At 41.4% G+C, this 16744-nt stretch overlaps 1 protein-coding gene across 13 annotated transcripts in view; it reads left to right on the forward strand.

Annotated features, from left to right (window-relative positions):
- Nucleotides 1-16744, forward strand: part of LRRFIP2 (LRR binding FLII interacting protein 2) — a 111438-nt gene that overhangs the window by 59699 nt on the left and 34995 nt on the right. For 9 of the 13 annotated variants that reach the window (XR_012644548.1, XM_074988171.1, XM_074988176.1 and 6 more), the window contains 5 exons: nucleotides 8511-8558; nucleotides 8657-8713; nucleotides 11956-12024; nucleotides 14094-14207; nucleotides 16696-16740. Coding sequence is in view for 12 of the 13 variants with exons in the window: in XM_074988171.1 (XP_074844272.1) it covers nucleotides 8511-8558; nucleotides 8657-8713; nucleotides 11956-12024; nucleotides 14094-14207; nucleotides 16696-16740 (333 nt within the window). In the remaining variant the exon portion in view is untranslated. The remainder of the gene's footprint in view (nucleotides 1-8510; nucleotides 8559-8656; nucleotides 8714-11955; nucleotides 12025-14093; nucleotides 14208-16695; nucleotides 16741-16744) is intronic. The other 4 variants (XM_074988182.1, XM_074988183.1, XM_074988180.1 and 1 more) reach the window with 2 other exon arrangements.

A 16744-nucleotide genomic window follows, 5' to 3' on the forward strand; every position in this document is an offset into this window, starting at 1 on the left:
ACCTCCCCACGTGTTCCTCACAAAGTCAACTTATAGCTATCCACTCACTCAGCAAACACCTACTTGCAGCAGTGCACTGTGGGAACCTATCCCAGAGTTCCCTCATCTCCGTTGCATTCTGGGTATGTTCCCTGGTATTTGACATCATCTTCCCACATTGCATTGCCCTAATCCCCTCCTGTGGTAAGCAAACATCCATTTTTACAGTCGGAAGGAAGGAGAAGTAGGGCATCAACATAGAAGGCAAGGTTAACAGAAATCTTTCTTCTGTAACTAAATTACCCAGCATTTTATAGAAATTGGAAAGTGTGTGTCTTCTCAACTGGCCATCCACTGACTGTACCCCACTCCTGTGATTGCATCCGATCCCTGATGATAATACAGGGACAATGAAAAGCATGAAGAAAGAGTAGATGGTAAAGCTTTTGAAAAAAAGAGTTTCTGTGGAAAGGGTCTTTGGGTTCCCAGTTCATTATACAACTTCTGTGCACAGTCTGTATTCTCAACTGGCCTTCCACCCACTCTTCCCTGCCTGAAGGGGTGCAAAGTTAGAGAAAAGAGGATAGAAAAGGCTGGGGAAAAAAGATTTTTGTCTTCCCTCTTCACTACACAGAAATTGCCAACATGGCCGATGGCAGCAAGCACCCAAAAATCTTGGCCGCTGTGCGGGGAGGTGGAATGTTGTGAGTGCAGGGGATTGAACTCAATTGCCTATTGAGATCTCTTCCAGTTCTATGACACAGGGTATATCTCCATATAAAATAGCTACATTGTCTTTCCCAAACATGATTTCAATGAAATCTCATACACTGAACTTATAATGGAAAGACGAATCTAGACTGGCCCTCCTCTCATTGTTTCTGGTATTTTTGGGGTGCCAAACCCATGAAGAAAGAGAATAGGAAGGGTTAGGAAAAATATTTGATCTCTGAAATATCAAAGATTTTGCAAAAAGCATCAGATGCCTGCAATGGGCAGCAAGCCCCTGAAAATATTTTGCCAGGAGTGGCAGCAGTCTATGTCTGCAGAGCTGGTTGAAGTGTTCCCGCACCCCTGAAAATCATAACCGCTGTGGAAGACTTCCAAAACCAAAAGGGATTGTGAAGAACTACAAAAAGATCTCAGCAAACTGAGTGATTGGGCAGCAAAATGGCAAATGAAATTTAATGTGGGTAAGTGTAAGGTAATGCATGTTGGAAAAAATAACCCAAATTACACGTACTACATGATGGGGTCAAATTTAGCTACGACAGATCAGGAAAGGGATCTTGGAGTTATAGTGGATAGTTCTCTGAAGACATCCACGTAGTGTGCAGCGGCAGTTAGTAAGGCAAATAGGATGTTAGGAATTATTAAAAAAGGGATCGATAATAAGACAAAAGATATCATACTTCCCCTATATAAAACTATGGTACGCCCACATCTTGAGTACTGCATGCAGATGTGGTCTCCTCACCTCAAAAAAGATATATTGGCATTAGAAAAGGTTCAGAAAAGGGCGACTAAGATGATTAGGGGCTTGGAACGGGTCCCATATGGGGAGAGGCTAGAGAGACTGGGACTTTTCAGTTTGGAAAAGAGGCGATTGAGGGGCGATATGGTAGAGGTATATAAAATCATGAATGGTGTGGAGAAAGTGAATATAGAAAAATTATTTACCTTTTCCCATAATACAAGAACTAGGGGACACCAAATGAAATTGATGGGTAGTAGGTTCAAAACTAATAAAAGGAAATTTTTCTTCACACAGCGCACAGTCAACCTGTGGAACTCCTTGCCCGAGGAGGCTGTGAAGGCCAGGACTCTATTAGGGTTTAAAAAAGAGCTTGATAAATTTTTGCAGGTTAGGTCCATAAATGGCTATTAGCCAGGGATAAAGTATGGTGCCCCTAGCCTTCAGAACAAGGGCAAGAGATGGATGGCAGGAGATAAATCACTTGATCATTGTCTTCTGTTCTCCTTCTCTGGGGCACCTGGCATTGGCCACCGTCGGCAGATGGGATGCTGGGCTGGATGGACCTTTGGTCTGACCCAGTATGGCCATTCTTATGTTCTTATGTTCCCACCGCCAGAAAGAGCAAGCCCCCTGCGTTCTTGTTAGGGTGTGCGGGGATTTCAGTGGAGGGCCAGTTGAGGTAGTCCCCATGTGCGGCAGAGAGGCCCTGAAAATCTTAGCTGCTGGCGGAGACTTCCCCCCAGCATCAGCAGGCCCCTGAATGTATATTTAGGGTGGGGGTCCAGTTGAATTAGTCCCTCCCCATGTGGCAGAAAGGCCCCAAATGTATATTTAGGGCAGGGGGACAGTTGAAGTAGTCTCCTCAGTGGCAGCAAGCCCCTGAAATTCTTTCCCACACTTGGAGCCCTGTGATCAAGCCAGGATAGTGCTTACTGGCAGCATGGTCAGCACTGAATGGCAGGCATGTCCTTTTATTAGGTCATGTGATGTGGTTGATTGCGGGAAAAGACCCCGACTGTGTGGCGCCTGTGGGGGAATTAAGAGGGTGCACGCGGGAACGTAAACTGTTGAGAAAATGTTTCTTGGCCTCTTTTGCAAGCACGACCCCCACAACAGCCTTGTTGCCACATGATGCGGCAGGGCAGCAGCTGGTGCCAGGCAGTGCAGAAAAAAATACCAAGTGTAGAGACAGAACCACGAACTCCATGCTGGGGTGACTCATAATGGGTAGATGCGCTAATGGCAAAGAGAGGGAGACATTTCTCAGGCTCTCCTACAAACATGAGCCCACAGCCACAGGCTTTCTGGTCTCAATTTGCAATTCACGGTCTTCCTGTTACCTAATTCCTGCACACTGGGAGAGCAGTGGCTACAGTGGAGCACTGAGGGGCATTGTGGGTTACATATGGGACACCTCTGGAGTCTAGTAAATGCGATTTTAAGACATGTTGCTTCCACATTGGCCTTTATTTGAACTTGATGCTACACCCAGCACATACCGACATATTAGTGCTTCCTAAATTGAGCTAATGGTATATTCAGTGAAGACAGTCATGTGGTAATATCGAGCTCGCTGCCTTAAATTGGAATTTATCTCATAGTGTGGATGCAGTCTAAGAAGCAGTAGATAGGTAAATGGAAGAATTCTTTCATCAGTTTAGTTCTGGCTATATGAACATTTATGCCATGTCTGTCCTATAAATTTGCATTAGTATAACTACATCATGGAATCAAGTATCAGAGGGGTAGCCGTGTTAGTCTGGATCTGTAGAGCAACGAAGGGTCCTGTGGCACCTTATAGACTAACAGAAAAGTTTAGAGCATGAGCTTTCGTGAGTTAACTCACTTCTTCAGATGCTGGTCCTGGAAATCTGCAAGGCCAGGTATAAATAGGCCAGAGCAAGGCTGGGGATAACGAGGTTAGCTCAGTCAGGCAGGCTGAGTTGTATTGTCATCAGTAGATCTGGAGGTGTGAACTCCAAGAGAGGGGAAGCTGCTTTTGTATTTAGCCAGCCATTCACAGTCTTTGTTTAATCCTGAGCTGAGGGTATTGAATTTGCAGATGAATTGTAGCTCAGCAATTTCTCTTTGGAGTCTGTTCTTGAAATTTCTTTGCTGCAGGATAGCTACTTTTAAATCTGCTACTGTGTGTCCTGGGAGATTGAAGTGCTCTCCTATGGGTTTTTGTATATTGCTATTTCTGATGTCTGATTTGTGTGCATTTATTCTTTTACGTAGGGACTGTCCAGTTTGTCCGATGTATATGGCAGAGGGGCATTGCTGGCACATGATGGCATAAATTACATTGGTAGATGTGCAGCTGAATGAGCCCACAATGGTGTGGCTGATCCGGTTAGGTCCTGTAATGATGTTGCTGGTGTGTATATGTGGGCAGAGCTGGCAACGAGGTTCGTTGCATGGATGGGTCCCTGAGATAGAGTGACTCTGGTGCGGTGTATAGTTGCTTGTTAGGATTTGTTTTAGGTTGGCAGGTTGTCTGTGAGCAATGATAGGTCTGCCTCCCAAGGCCTGTGAAAGTGGGGGATCATTGTCCAGGATGGGTTGTAGATCCCTGATGATGCGCTGAAGAGGTTTTAGCTGAGGACTGTAGGTGATGGCTAGTGGTGTTCTGTTGGTTTCTCTCTTGGGCTTGTCCTGTAGTAGGAGGCTTCGTGGCACACGTCTGGCTCTGTTGATTTGTTTTCTCACTTCCTCAGGTGGGTATTGCAGTCTCAGGAATGCTTGGTGCAGATCCTGTAGGTGTTTGTCTCTGTCGGAGGAGTTGGAACAAATGCGGTTATATCTAAGTGCTTGGCTGTAAACGATGGATTGTGTGGTGTGTCTGGGATGGAAGCTGGAGGCATGGAGGTAGGAGTAGCGGTCAGTGGGTTTACGGTACAGGGTGGTACTGATGTGTCCATTGTGTATAAGCACGGTAGTGTCAAGGAAGTGGATCTCCTGTGTAGATTGGTCCAGGCTGAGCTTGATGTTGGGGTGGAAGTTGTTGAAGTCCCGGTGGAATTCCTCCAGAGTCTCCTTCCCATGGGTCCAGATGATGAAGATGTCGTCAATGTAGCGTAAATAGAGCCGGGGTGTTAGTGGACGAGAGTTGAGGAAGCGTTGTTCTAGGTCAGCCATGAAAATATTGGCATATTGAGGGGCCATGCGGGTACCCATAGCTGTGCCGCTGATTTGAAGGTATATATTGTCACCGAATCTGAAATAGTTGTGTGTGAGTATAAAGTTGCAGAGCTCAGCCGCCAGATGTGCTGTAGCATCATCAGGGATACTGTTCCGGACAGCATTTATTCCATCTTTGTGTGGGATGTTGGTATACAGAGCCTCTACATCCATGGTTGCTAGGATAGTGTTTTCTGGTAGGTCACCAACGTATTGCAGTCTTCTCAGGAAGTCAGTGGTGTCGCGGAGGTGGCTGGGGGTGTTGGTGACATAGGGTCTGAGGAGAGAGTCCACATAACCAGACAGTCCTTCAGTGAGAGTGCCAATACCGGAGATGATGGGGCGTCCAGGATTTCCAGGCTTGTGGATTTTGGGTAGTAAGTAGAATAACCCTGGACGGGGCTCTAGAGGTGTGTTGGTGTAGATCTGTTCTTGTGCTTGTGTAGGGAGTGTCCTGAGCAGACGGTGTAGTTTTTTAGTGTATTCCTCGGTGGGGTCTGAGGAAAGTAGCCTGTAAAATCTGGTATTGCAGAGTTGTCTGGAAGCCTCCTTCTGGTAGTCAGACCTGTCCATGATGACAGTAGCTCCTCCTTTATCTGCCTCTTTGATTATAATGTTAGGGTTGCTTCTGAGGCTGTGGATGGCATTGCGTTCCGCACGACTGAGGTTGTGAGGCAAACGATGTTGTTTCTCCACAATTTCTGTCTGTGCGCGTTGGCGGAAGCATTCTATGTATAGGTCCAGACTGTTATTTCTGCCCTCGGGAGGGGTCCACGTGGAGTAGTTATTCTTGTGCTGCCGGGAGGTTGTCTGTGTAATGGTGTGTTGGTCAGTGTTGTGTTGAAAGTATTCTTTGAGTCTGAGACGGCGAAAGTAGGCTTCCAGATCACCGCAGAACTGTATCATGTTTGTGCGTGTGGTGGGGCAAAAAGAGAGTCCCCGAGAAAGGGCAGACTCTTCTGCTGAGCTGAGTGTGTAGCTGGACAGATTGATGATATTGCTGGCTGAGTTAGTGGTACCACTGCTGTGGCTCTGTGTGGCAGGCAGGAGTTTAGAAAGTTTGCAGTCCTTTTTCTTCTGTATAGTAGTGAAGTGTCTAGTGTAAATCTCTTGTCTTATTTTAGTAAAGTTCAGCGGCGTGGAAGTTTGTGTTGAAGGTTGGTTATTGATGAAAGACTCCAGATTGGAGAGCTCTTTTTTGATGTTCTCCTGTTTGTTGTACAGGACGCTGATCAGGTGGTTCCTCAGTTTCTTTGAGAGTGTGTGGCATAATCTCTCACTGTAGTCTGTGCAGTATGTAGATTGCAAAGGATTTTTCACCTTCAGTCCATTCGGTATGATGTCCATTCATTTGCATCTCCAAATGAAATACAACTCAGCCTGCCTGACTGAGCTAACCTCGTTATCCCCAGCCTTGCTCTGGCCTATTTATACCTGGCCTTGCAGATTTCCAGGACCAGCATCTGAAGAAGTGAGTTAACTCACGAAAGCTCGTGCTCTAAACTTTTCTGTTAGTCTATAAGGTGCCACAGGACCCTTCGTTGCTCTACATCATGGAAGTGTATGGAAAAACCCACAGGTACTTCCCCTCCATGAGAGGTAGCTATGTTGATGGGAGAAGACCCCTCCTTGAGTTAGGCCATGTCTACACTACCAGATAAATTTGATTTTTATAGCACTTGGTTTTATAAATTCGATTTTGAGTATCCTCACTTCCTACAAAGTCCACGTAAAGTCGACTTAGTGCCACCACACTGAATGGCCAGACATTGATGGTTGCAGCTGTGCCTTGTGGGAAACTGACCATTGAGCCAGGCAACACAGGGAGCCAGGTGGTGCAGCAGCAGTCAGTTTCCCAGCTCCCGTGAGTGGCAGGGATCCAGGAACCAGGTGCAGCAGCACCAGTCCGTTTCCCCGTTCCTTGCCGCTCACAGGAGCCAGGAACAACAGTACCAATTAGTTTCCTGGCTCCCACAAGTGGCTGGGAGCTTGGTGCCAGATTCAGCAGCACCACTTAGCTTCTGGAGGCTAATGAATTTGGTTCAAAGACATGGTGCTTTCACACCATCCTTCCTTTGAACTTTTAAATTTGAACTTGATGCTACACCCACTCGGTTCTGACTATATTAGGGTATTGATATTAGTGCTCCCTAAATTGAGCTAATGACATTTACAGTGAAGACAAGCACTTGGTACAATCGAGCTTACTGCCTTAAATTTGAATTTATCTCATAGACCATGTCTACAGTAGCACCCCCCTTTCGAAAGGGGGATGCTAATGATACCCATCAGGGTATGCTAATAAGGCGCTGCAATGGATATGTAGTGCCTCATTAGTATAATGGTGGCCGTGGAACTTCGAAAGTGCCGCTTTCAATCGCGCCCAGCTCATCTACACAGGGTCTTTTTGAAAGGACCCCACAAATGTCAAAATCCCTTTATTCCTATAACTAACTAGGAATAAGGGGATTTCGACATCTGTGGGGTCCTCTTGAAAAGGACCCCATGTAGACAAGCCAGGTGCGATTGAAAGCGGCACTTTCGAAGTGCTGCAGCTGCCAATATGCTAATGAGGCTCTGCATATTCATTTCAGCGCCTCATTAGCATATCCCAAAGTGTGTCATTAGCATCCCCCTTTCGAAGGTGGGGGTGCTAGTGTAGACATAGCCATAGCCTGGTCCATATGGTAGGGATAGGTTAATACAACTATGTCTGAGAGAAGTGAAATCCCATGAAACATAGTTATGTTATCTGCTCTCACACCCTTGCAGATGGTGCAAAATTAACAGGAGCAGAAATGCAGCTCTCATGAACTGTGAGAGTTGTGATTTCTAAGAAAAAATTCTGACACTTGAGAGTTCTATCCCTAGATTGTCAAGATTAATGATAGTAAGAAATTGCTTTTGTGGCTGGATCTATGCCCTGGTGGCCAAAGTGAAGTGGGTGTGCAGGGTCTGTATTGAGGGTGGCTTCTGAGCAGATGGAATGAGTGCTGATAGGGTGAATTGATGGTAGTGTGGATTTAGGGGGTTGGGGCTGAGCTGATGCAGTGGTGATGATGGGGATTAGGGACCTAAACTGAGGGAGCTGAATTGAAGGGAAATGGATGGAGACAAAACTGATGGATGACTCAAGGGCAGGATTAATTGCTGGGCAGGAGGTGGGCAGATGTGAGGATCAGGGCTCCTGCAGCAAGGATCAAAACCATAATATCCATCTAGTGGGTAATGCTAATTGTCACATACATCCACTCTGGCGTTGGGCAGGGGTCATTCAAAAATCAAGAAGCTGATCTAAGAAACAGTACAATCTTTGAAAAATACTCATTTTGTGATCACTCATGATTTTGAGGGGGACTAATTATTTTTTATCTCTTGATTTTGGCTGTGCTGCGGGACAGCTTATTTCATCAATGTAGCTATTGCCTGTTGTGGAAGAGGACTATCAAGAAGCCCCCTGTAGGCACAGATAGCATCTTCAGGGAAACTCTTGTCTAGTTTCATTGTTAAAGCTGAGTGAAAATCAAAAAAGATAAAATGGTATAAATGATATTGTATTGCACTTTAAATTTTCAGTTTTAATCGTAGTTAAAGATTTTTTAAATCTGACCATGCCCTTTTAACAGAATAGTCAAATTTCCTCTGAAAGAGAGTATTCCCTGCATAGCGGGAGGCAGTGGTGACAAAGAGAAAATATAAATTAGACCCTCTCCACCTTCCAAAAGTACATCTTTTGGTGGAAAATGCATAAAACTTGATTATAAGGGTGAAGTTATATTGCACAGAAGTAAAATTACCTTGTATGATTCGAGGTTGTCACATTTTAATTACTTTGACACTACGTATATATAGTGATCCATTTTTGGTTTCACAGGCATCATTGTGTGGTGATGGATTATATAGCTCATATAAGTCTCACACTGTAAGTCTAATTAATCTTTTCTGAAAACTTTTGTTATTAATGTAAAGATGATGGAAAATTGTAAAATCTTTTTTCTCCTTCATGACATTTGTATTTAGCCATCTGAATACAGTTCTTATTCTTCAAGAGCAAGCTCAGCTCGAAGTAGTCCTGTGGTGGGTGAGCCCTCTTGCATGATTTTGTGGTGTTTTTTTTTTCTTGACTAATTCACAATAATCATAGTATGCATTTGCACTATAGAGCCATCTAACGTCAACTACATGAACTATTTTTGTTTCAGCTACAGAAAAAGTAATGTAAAGCAGCTATATTAATTTTAAGAGACTATTTGATCTAACAGTTCAAATGTAGAAGTTGCTGTATAAAGTGTTCCTTTAAAAAAAAGATTTAAAGTTGAAAATGAATGATATGGATTTAAAATTTTGAAATAGAGCACATGTATAGAACTCCATCATTATGAGGTGTCACTTCAAGAAAATTAGCCAGAAACTGAAAGACGGTGTTGTCAAATCTAAACCTTAGTATAGTAGCTGGAGCAGAGGAGTGACAGAATCATTGCCTTTGTGTTGAAAGAGATATTTTTATAAGGAAGAAATGTGGTGTAGGTTGGTGTCTGCACGTTGTAAGAAACAGATATCCCATTTTTCTGATATTTAGAGATTGAGAGAATTCCTTTGCTTCAGAAAGGAAGTAGGCTAGCAAAGCCTGACATAAGCAGGTAAACTGGTATCCACATTGTCAAAGTTAAATGTATCTCATTTCCAGTGAAATCAGAAACATTTCTCTATGGACCATTACAACTTTCAGTGGTATATTGGATATGTTACTGCTTGATGTGCTAGAACATCATATGACATAGTACAGATTGGAATGAAATTGGGCTTGAAGCAGAAAGGTAGAGTGTGTTATCTGTTGCCTTTCGTACATTATAGTTGTTAATATAAAGAAATCCTTGGCCTTTCAAAAAATTACATCAACTATTTAACACTAAGCAGTTCTTCCATAATTGAAAGTTGAGGGGAAAAGGTCCAATTAAATGAGGCTTAAAACATAGCCCTTGCTAAAAGTACTACTTCCTTTACTACAAGCAATGGGAAGGAGGGAGAGAATCGTGTTCTTTTTTCCTTTGGCAGGTTCTCAGATACTGTGGTGATGAAGGCCATATAAAGATCTAGAGAAGTGGTTGTTTGATTAAAATATGCTAAGAAAAGTTATTGATATTTTAACTTTAAGTAAGACTTCGGAGCTTTAAATTATGTATCTTTTTGGTCCAAAGTAAAGATGTCCTGTCATGCTATCAATTTCAGAACACCAGTTATTTTAGTGTTAGACTTTACTTCTGCAAGATTAAAGTTTCACTGTAGCTAGAGAAAACTGGGACAAGGCGAAGAGGTGTGTGGTGTGTTTTTTTGTTTTTTTTTTTAAACAAAACCTTCAATAGTAACTAGAACGCTGAAAAATTATAAATTAAATAAATCTCTTTTTAATTTCAAATTTACTACATCAATATGACTTTTATAAAAATGTTACCTATGGCATGTTAAATTCTTACAAAAATTGTGCAGAAATGGTCAGTGGACTTTCAAGAGTAAAACCAAAAGCAGAATTTGATTAATGATTTATGATATGCCTCTGGCATATGGCAAATCTCTGTGCTGGAGAGCTGGAAGCCCTGACGTGTCCCCGAGGCCCATATGCAAAGGAGAGATCAGGGAAGCTCTGTGTGATGCCTTTGTTCCCAGTGCTGGCTTCACAGCTCCCTTTGGTTGGCAACTGCACCCAGTGGGAGCCATGGGGGCAGAGCCCGTTGGCATGGCAATATGCACCATAAAGAGTCCCCTGATTACTCCACCTGGGTAGGAGCAGGATATGGCAGCCACTTCCAGGAACACTGTGGAGCTAGGGAAGGCAGGATGCTTGCCTTAGCCGTGTTGTGCCACTGACTGGGAGCGGTCTCAAGTGAGCACTGCCAGGTCAGAGTTTACTCCCCGAATCCTCCTCCTCAGGTTGGAACCTCCTCCAACACCCTAACTTCCTCCCTGAGAATGCATCCTCACATGGACCCTAACCCCATACCCCAGATTGAAACTTCCTTTTACATCCCACACCCCAGCCTTTTGCCTCAGTTCCATGCCTACCCCACACTTCAGATATCTTGCATCCAGTCCAAAGCCATACCGTGCAGCCAGCCCAGTGCTGCTGCCCAAATTCATCATTCCTACACCCTTAACCCTTCACTTCTGGCCTCACTTAGAGCTTCCACACCATTTCCCAAAGGGCTGGAGCCATAAGCGCCAACTTGCCTCATTGTGGGGGAGAAACCCTGAGCCTCTTCATGTTCATACCTCCCACCCCTGTGGAGTTGTGCACGACCCACACTTGATTTTTTTTTTTTTCTGTGGGTCACTGCAGTGGGAAGGGGGAGGGGACTTTTTATGACATGCAAATTCAGGGTCCATCAATTTGGTTTTCTTCAGTGTTTTTCTAAGTGCTAATGTGTTCTATTTTATTTACCCATGCATCCAAAAATATCATCTGCTTAAAACAATAACCCCAACCAATTCCCTACCCCCTGAGTATATCTCTGGGTAGCAAAACTTCCAGTTCCTGGCAAAGCAAGTGTTAAAAGTGACCTGTAAACGATTGGGTAAAGGGGAAAAATTATATCTTTATGGTTTTTTAAAATATATCAAGCTAGAAATCAAGTAGGTTTAATTTGGGCTTTTAAAAATGGGTTTTTAAATTACTTTTTAAGTTAGAAATACTAAATTTCAAGTCTGACATCTTCTTGGTTTTGGTAGAGGACTTGCTTAATTAGGACATTTGGACACCTTAGACACTCTGCTGTTGTCAGCATGTGTTATTGTGATGGTCTTACCCATCATAATAGACAAGACCTACATTTCTGATTTTTAAATGAGTAAAAAATATAAATAAATAAAAATTGGTCCCTTTTTGTACATCATAGAGAAACAAAGCAGTAAGGTGAATTTATTTCTTTTTCAGGTCACCATTATGATTGGGATACCCATTTTAGATCCCGTTGTCTGCTTCTTGTAGGCCATTATGTTTGATTTTGGGAGGATGAGATTTTTATTATATATTATATATGTATATATTAAATCCATAATATTTTTGCATCCATTGATTTTTGTTCTTTTTGAAAATTATCTGGTCAGTGAATGTTGAGTTCATAGTTAATAATCCAGCATTTTGACTTAATTTTACTCTTTCGTTGTCGTTCACTTTTCAAGGTTGCAAACATAATTTATTTAAATTTGTTTCCCATAGTATGTGTGCCTTATTCACTGACATTCCATGAATTACTTATTTCAACATAGAAATTATTTAGACTGCTGTTAACGAGCTGCAAATACATGAATTTTAATCTTTGTAGTTTACAGACAATGAAACAGGGAGTACCACATCATCTAATCGTGCCATCCGAGCGTGGAGTGATAGCATGGTGAGAAGGGTTGCATGCAATTGTCAGATGCGCTCTTAATTTTTTTTTAAAGATCCCTAATTACTTCTACTATAGCACATGCTATTCCACAGATAAGAAGGGATGCTTGTGAGAGACAGAAAATAAAACGTTGAACTTTTGTGCACCAATTGGCCTGAGTTGTGTTTTCTTGAAGTTCATTGTTACTTGCCCAGAGTTGTATGGCATCTCTATATATGTTTTATAATGCAGCTCAAATAAGGCACTTGACTTATCATGTGAATATTTTTGAAGTACTTTATTTTGAGCTAATCTCTTCTTAAAAAAAAGAAAAAAAAGTAAAGGAAATTTTTAAAGCAATGTAATGATAGAGCGCCATTTACAATGGGAGATAATGTTTGACAACCTCAAATATAAGGCCATATTTTCTGTTGCTTGTAACTTTGCCAGATTTTATCATTTTAGACTGAAATTTTCCATCCCAGAAACCTGCCTCTGGGTGAATATTTAAATTTGAACAAAACAAAAATACATGGTTTTGCAAAGTTTAAAAAAATATCATTTGTTGAGAAGCTCTAGAAGCTCCCTGTTTTGGAGTAGGGATTTGAAATTTGGCAGGGGTTGGCTGTTGTAACAGCAAAATGTTTTTTTCTGTTCCTGTGAAAAGCCAACAAATTTGTCCAGGTTATAGTCCTATGGGGGAAAAAAAAATCTCATTTTACACATGCTCAATACAGACTTTTCATAGAATACTAGGACTGAAAGGGACCTTGAGAGGTCATTGAGTCCAGCCCCCTGCCCTCAGGGCAGGACCAAATACTGTGTAGACCATCCCTGACAGACATTTATCTAACCTGTTCTTAAATATCTCCAGAGATGGAGATTCCACAACCTCCCTAGGCAATTCATTCCAGTATTTGACCACCCTGACAGTTAAGCACTTTTTCCTAATGTCCAACCTCAACCTCCCTTGCTGCAGTTTAATTTTGCAGTTAAGCAGCTAAATTCTCAGAGGAGTCCATACTACAACCAAGGGCTGCAGGGAACGAGCAGGACTTTCTCTACTTCTGTTGCTCCTGGCTGTTGTGATCTGCTATGATGTTGGACACAGAAAGAGTGTGTGTGTCTCCTGTACTTCTAATGGTCATTCTGATAAACCCAGGCAGCATGAAGGAGGAAGTGAGCCAACTTGAATATGGTGAGGGAGCATGAATCAGAACTGTACCAGAGGAGACTGTTAACAAGCCTGAGAGTAGGACAGTATAATTCAGATTGGGTGCTGTGGAGTGGTGATGGATCAAGTAGGGAACTGAAATATGAGGACGGGGACTTCGGGAGAAGCCCAGTTGGACCATGGGACTGGTTGGGCAAGAAGATTGGGAATCTGAGAGGGAAAGTGAAACTGAGTAAGGAGTCCAAGGTTGAGCATCTGGGACTGCATGGATAAAGGTATTGGGTGGTCTTTGAAATTCACTGGTAAAGTGTGTTTTTTCATTGCTGTCTGTTGCTAGTCCACCTAGATGGCTGGTGAACCTGCTGCCCACCACAGTGAGCAGGGCTGGAGGAGCTGCCAGTGCAGGATGCTGGCTTCTGGACGTGGTGGGCAGGCCAACTGCTGCTTTTGCCACTGCTATTCCTGATAGAGCCCCACAGATACGGATTTATGCCCACAAATATCTATATCTGTGGATAAAAAATTTGTATCAGTGCCAGGCTCTAGCCACATATTGCAACATGGATAACTATAACTTGTTCTAATAATATACATTGTTGAAAAGTCACAAGGAAAGAAGTAGTAGATCTCAGACACATTCTTTTTTGAAAAAATGTTATTGGTATTGTGTGCATACAACCAATAAACGTGTAAGTCTTCAATTAAGAACAATTAAATGATCAAATAGTAAGAGGAGGAATTGTAGTGTCATTATTAAACTTTATACATTCCAAGAGCAAATTGCAGTAGTTGATATTTTTAATTTTATTTCTTTTGAAATGTACTTATAAATTACTGTGGAAAGGGCTTTTGTTGTCTTCAATTCTGCCCTTCGTTAATCTGTTTCTTTGTCTTTTTTTTAAATCTGGCTTTGAAGTCAGCTGATTTTTCTGATCAAAGTGAAACTGCGGCTGATTATTTTAGTCGTTCCAATCGCAGGGGGAGCATTGTTTCTGATGTGGATGATGCCAGTATCCCAGATTTAAATAGTGTGAGTGTAATGCATGTTATGACATTGTAGTGAGTACAGTGGGCTTACTGGTGGTGTTTCCTTATCTTACTGAAAAATAAGTAGCTGCCTGAAAAAGCAAAATAACCGTAGAATAGTAGAATTTACTCAATAGTGAATGAGTTTCGTTTATTAAACTGCCAATAATCTTATTAGAAAGTAACCATAAACGACAAATCTTTTGTGTCTTGGAATGCTACTTCTCTAACACAGTTCAGTAAATGGTTTTGGTTTTTTGCCTGAGATATACCAGAGTTTATAACAACCTAATTGTGTTGTGTATAATATCTAATCATGAACTATAATACTCCACACTTCACGCATGTTTTTGTATGGGTGTTGTGCATACCGTGAGAAGAGGTTGGTCTAAATTTGAAAGTTCATCTCTCCCGCCAACTGAAGTTGGTACAGAAAAAGACATTACCCCTGTGACCTTGTGTTTCGACTATTCTTGGACCAGCATGGCTACAGCAACACTGCATGCTATAAATACATGGGTATCTGAGTGCAATGTCTGAATGTCCTTTATATAATAAGCCTGAACAGCTTTTGAGAGTGAACAGAGGTTTTGGTCTAAAATAAAAACTGACTGTGCAAAGCTGGTATCCTCTTGCTCTACAAATCTTATTCCTTGAGTATTTCAGTATCTGCTTGCGTTAGTGACCACAAAGAAAAAGGTTGAGACACGGTTGTGAGTATAAGCTGTATTCTGTTCCTTTTGGGGCATTGACAGAATTCCAGTTGCAGGGACAACTTCCAACCTTAGTTAATCCTCTTTAACTGAAGGAAGAATTCACTACAAAAAATATTTTACTGGTGCTAAACATCTCTCCTTCATCTGGTGTATTTGCTGAATCATTCAGACGCAATTAACAGCTATTCTGCCCAATATCAGTTGTACAGTAACTTAGAACTACACTTGAAGTTAGCAGGGTTTTTTTCTGTTTAGACTAAAAACAATAGTGCAATATTATAGTCACCACCATGTATGTGATTCATCATCTCTGTGTGCATTTTATGTCCAGAAAATGGCTTATTGTCAGTTGCAGTGTATGTTCTTTCTCAAATTGAAATTTAAGCTAGTAATTCTTCCAGTAGTCACACTGATATTAGTATCCTCTGCTAAGAGGAAGTGACAGTATGGTGTGAATGGTTAATAGAATTATTCTTTCATTTACTGGAATTGCTGTTGTCGGAATGGAATCTTAATTCTTGTTTTTATGGTCATAATAAAAATATTCTGGTTGATACTCTGTAGGGAAGATTGGGTTCAAATGATGTAGTGCAGGTCCATAGTTGATCTTAGGAAAAAGAAGTTGCAAGTTACAGCTATCTGAGAGTTCCCAGCAGTGTTCCCTCTAATTTTTTCCATCCACGGGAGGAATAAATTTTGTTTTGTGTACCAAGGCATATGTGGATGTGCACCACCGATAGACACACATTCTGCCCTCTGTGGGCATTGTGCTAATCAGCAGGATGGCACCTGAATCTCCCCTGAGCAGCCACCCCAAGTGCTCAGCTCACAGGGAACACAGTTTACCAGTTAATAGTCTACTGATCGTTCTCAATAATAGCTATCTTCTTCAAGTAGTAACAAACTGCAGTGGAAATGAAAAAAGGAAAGAGTGTAAGACACAAAGAACTGATGTCTTCAAAATTGTATGAACTTAGCGTCTGCATGAAGTGAAATCCTCCTTCTGCTTCTCCATTAGTTTAGGGCAAAAAAATCAGATATTTTATTGAAGACAATTAATGGATAAGTTACTCTGGGGAAGCTACTTCTCTTTATTAAAAATATATAGATTTGTAATTGTAAACTTAATTTGGGTTTTTGACTGAAGAAAATGTTGAAGTAAGTCTCTGAATAATTAAATGTTCCCTAGATCTAGACTTTCTCAGTGTGTATTTCTGGTTAAACTTGATTAGTTAAAAATTGCTTGAAATAAGTTGTAAGCTATTGAAAATAATTAATCCTCTTTGTGTCTTCTTCAAGCTCAGTTATTTATCTATTGATGTGACTGCCATTTCTACCAAATAATGTTGTGTACTATGTTATGGAGGTGTTTTCTGGTGGCTAAATTAAGACACTCAAACTGATTTTACTTGTGATCTAAACCAGACTTTGGAAGAGGTTAGCATTTGCAGTTTTACTTACCATCTCAATCACAGTAATGCTGTGATTTCAAATGAAAATAATTTTTTCTCAGTTTTGTAGTATTAAGAGTCTTTAACCCGATGTATCTAAAATTTCTGAAGGGTTATTTTTTAATTGTAAATATTAGTTATTTGTAAATACTACAGTTAAAATAACTTTTATTTTAGGCCAAACAATCAAGTTTTGTGGCTCAGGTATCTCTTCTTTGCAATCTTATGGATTATGTTCACCTTTTTATGCTTGGTAAAAATAAAAGTGTTACAGCTGATCCAAGTCACAAAATTAATATTTATCACTTTTATTTTCTTTCTCTAGCTGGAAGAGAAGTGTGACAAACAGTTTTCTGAAATTTACACAAGGGTAA

This window comes from Carettochelys insculpta, chromosome 2 (assembly GCF_033958435.1).
Source record: "Carettochelys insculpta isolate YL-2023 chromosome 2, ASM3395843v1, whole genome shotgun sequence".
In the NCBI taxonomy this organism is placed as follows: domain Eukaryota; kingdom Metazoa; phylum Chordata; order Testudines; family Carettochelyidae; genus Carettochelys; species Carettochelys insculpta.